This window comes from Sclerotinia sclerotiorum, genomic scaffold (assembly GCF_000146945.2).
Source record: "Sclerotinia sclerotiorum 1980 UF-70 scaffold_28 genomic scaffold, whole genome shotgun sequence".
Lineage (NCBI taxonomy): Eukaryota > Fungi > Ascomycota > Leotiomycetes > Helotiales > Sclerotiniaceae > Sclerotinia > Sclerotinia sclerotiorum.
In genome coordinates, this window is record NW_001820808.1 from 14566 (window position 1) to 16005 (window position 1440).

Below are 1440 nucleotides of genomic sequence, written 5' to 3' on the forward strand. Positions count from 1 at the left end.
CCTAAATATATAGGTGACGTGAGGGCTAACTGAATATAAAATACAACATACGTAAGCCTAAGGAGGGGCATTACCGGAGACTGAACACATAAACCCCTTGGCCTTCCCACCCTGGGAAATCAGAGAGTCTAGGGCAGAGGCCGAGGCCCGCATCAATGGTCCGATGGGCAGAACGAAGGCACAAGCAGCCGAAGACTTCAAAGCCTTCCACGCCAAGATCCCAAGAAGCGATATACAAATCTTCTCGGATGGCTCAAAAAGTGAAAGCAAGGATGGCGCAACTGGGGGCGGATTCGTAATCTCACAATTCGATATTCAGATAGCACACCATTCTTTCTCATTAGGCACAAATGCATTTTGTGTTCGATGCAGAAGCCACAGCCGCAGTAGCAGGGGCAGCAAAAGCCCTCACTCTAGCATCAACCAAACTGGCCACAGATCTCTGGATCTTCTTAGACAACCACGAGGCTGCTCTCCGATTAGGATCCCACTTCAATGGTTCCTCACAGAGAGTCTTTGAAGACTTTCTGAAGCTCATACAAGCTTGGGCTGTTAGACCAAGGCTCCCACACACCTCCCCCGGGAAAATCCGCGTCCGATGGGTCCCAGGGCACCTGGATATCCCTGGGCAACGATATAGCTGACAAAGCCGCTAAGGGAAGGAACAAAACTCCCCTTTCCCCTCAACCCGATTTGTACGCTAGCATCCCTAAAAAGAATGATCAGAACAAGGGCCAACAAAGCAGACGAACAATTATGGAATACAGTCAGGCCACAATACTACAAAGATCTCCAACTCAACCACACTTCTAATACAGACACCCTCTCTCTGAAGAGAGCCACACTCCACTATATTCTCGCTATCAGATCACAGCATGGCGACTTCGCAGCATACCATGAACGCTTCAATCACACTACAGCCCACGTCCATTGCTCGTGCGGTAAAAGGAAAACTCCATTACACTTTTTCTTTTGCAAAAAAGGAAAAGCCTTCAAAGCGCTCACAAAGAGCCCCCCCTCCGAAGCTATCCCCTGGCTTCTAAGCAATCCCACCGGTATAGCCAAACTAGCCGAATGGCTAGAATACACCAAATTCTACACAAAAATCTGCCCGTGGCACACAGGTGCAAGATAAAAAAAATTAAAAAAAAACTTTCTTTCTTTCATTGGATTCAAACGGAGTTAATAGGTCTCTAAGGGAGCTTTTCCTTCCTCTTCTTTCCTCTCTTTCATTTTTCCCTTTTCTTTCATTCAAAAAAAAAAAAAAAAAACAAGTATGCATACGAACCACCCAAAACAAGTACGAGGAGACAGGGGAGAGAGATCAAGATTTAGTGATCTAGTGGACGAGGATGACCACAATTACAACCCCAAAAGGCCTACCGGGCCCAAACCCCCCCCCTGCGAAGGCAATCCATGTAAACCCTTGCCCTAGCCCCC

At 47.4% G+C, this 1440-nt stretch overlaps 1 protein-coding gene across 1 annotated transcript; it reads right to left on the reverse strand.

Annotated features, from left to right (window-relative positions):
• Nucleotides 1-340: 340 nt before the first annotated feature.
• Nucleotides 341-931, reverse strand: SS1G_13887 (hypothetical protein; the record flags this gene model as incomplete). Its single annotated transcript, XM_001584977.1, has 3 exons — nt 341-527; nt 821-849; nt 896-931. 3 exons carry the CDS (start codon nt 929-931, stop codon nt 341-343), a joined length of 252 nt encoding a protein of 83 aa, XP_001585027.1.
• Nucleotides 932-1440: the final 509 nt, after the last annotated feature.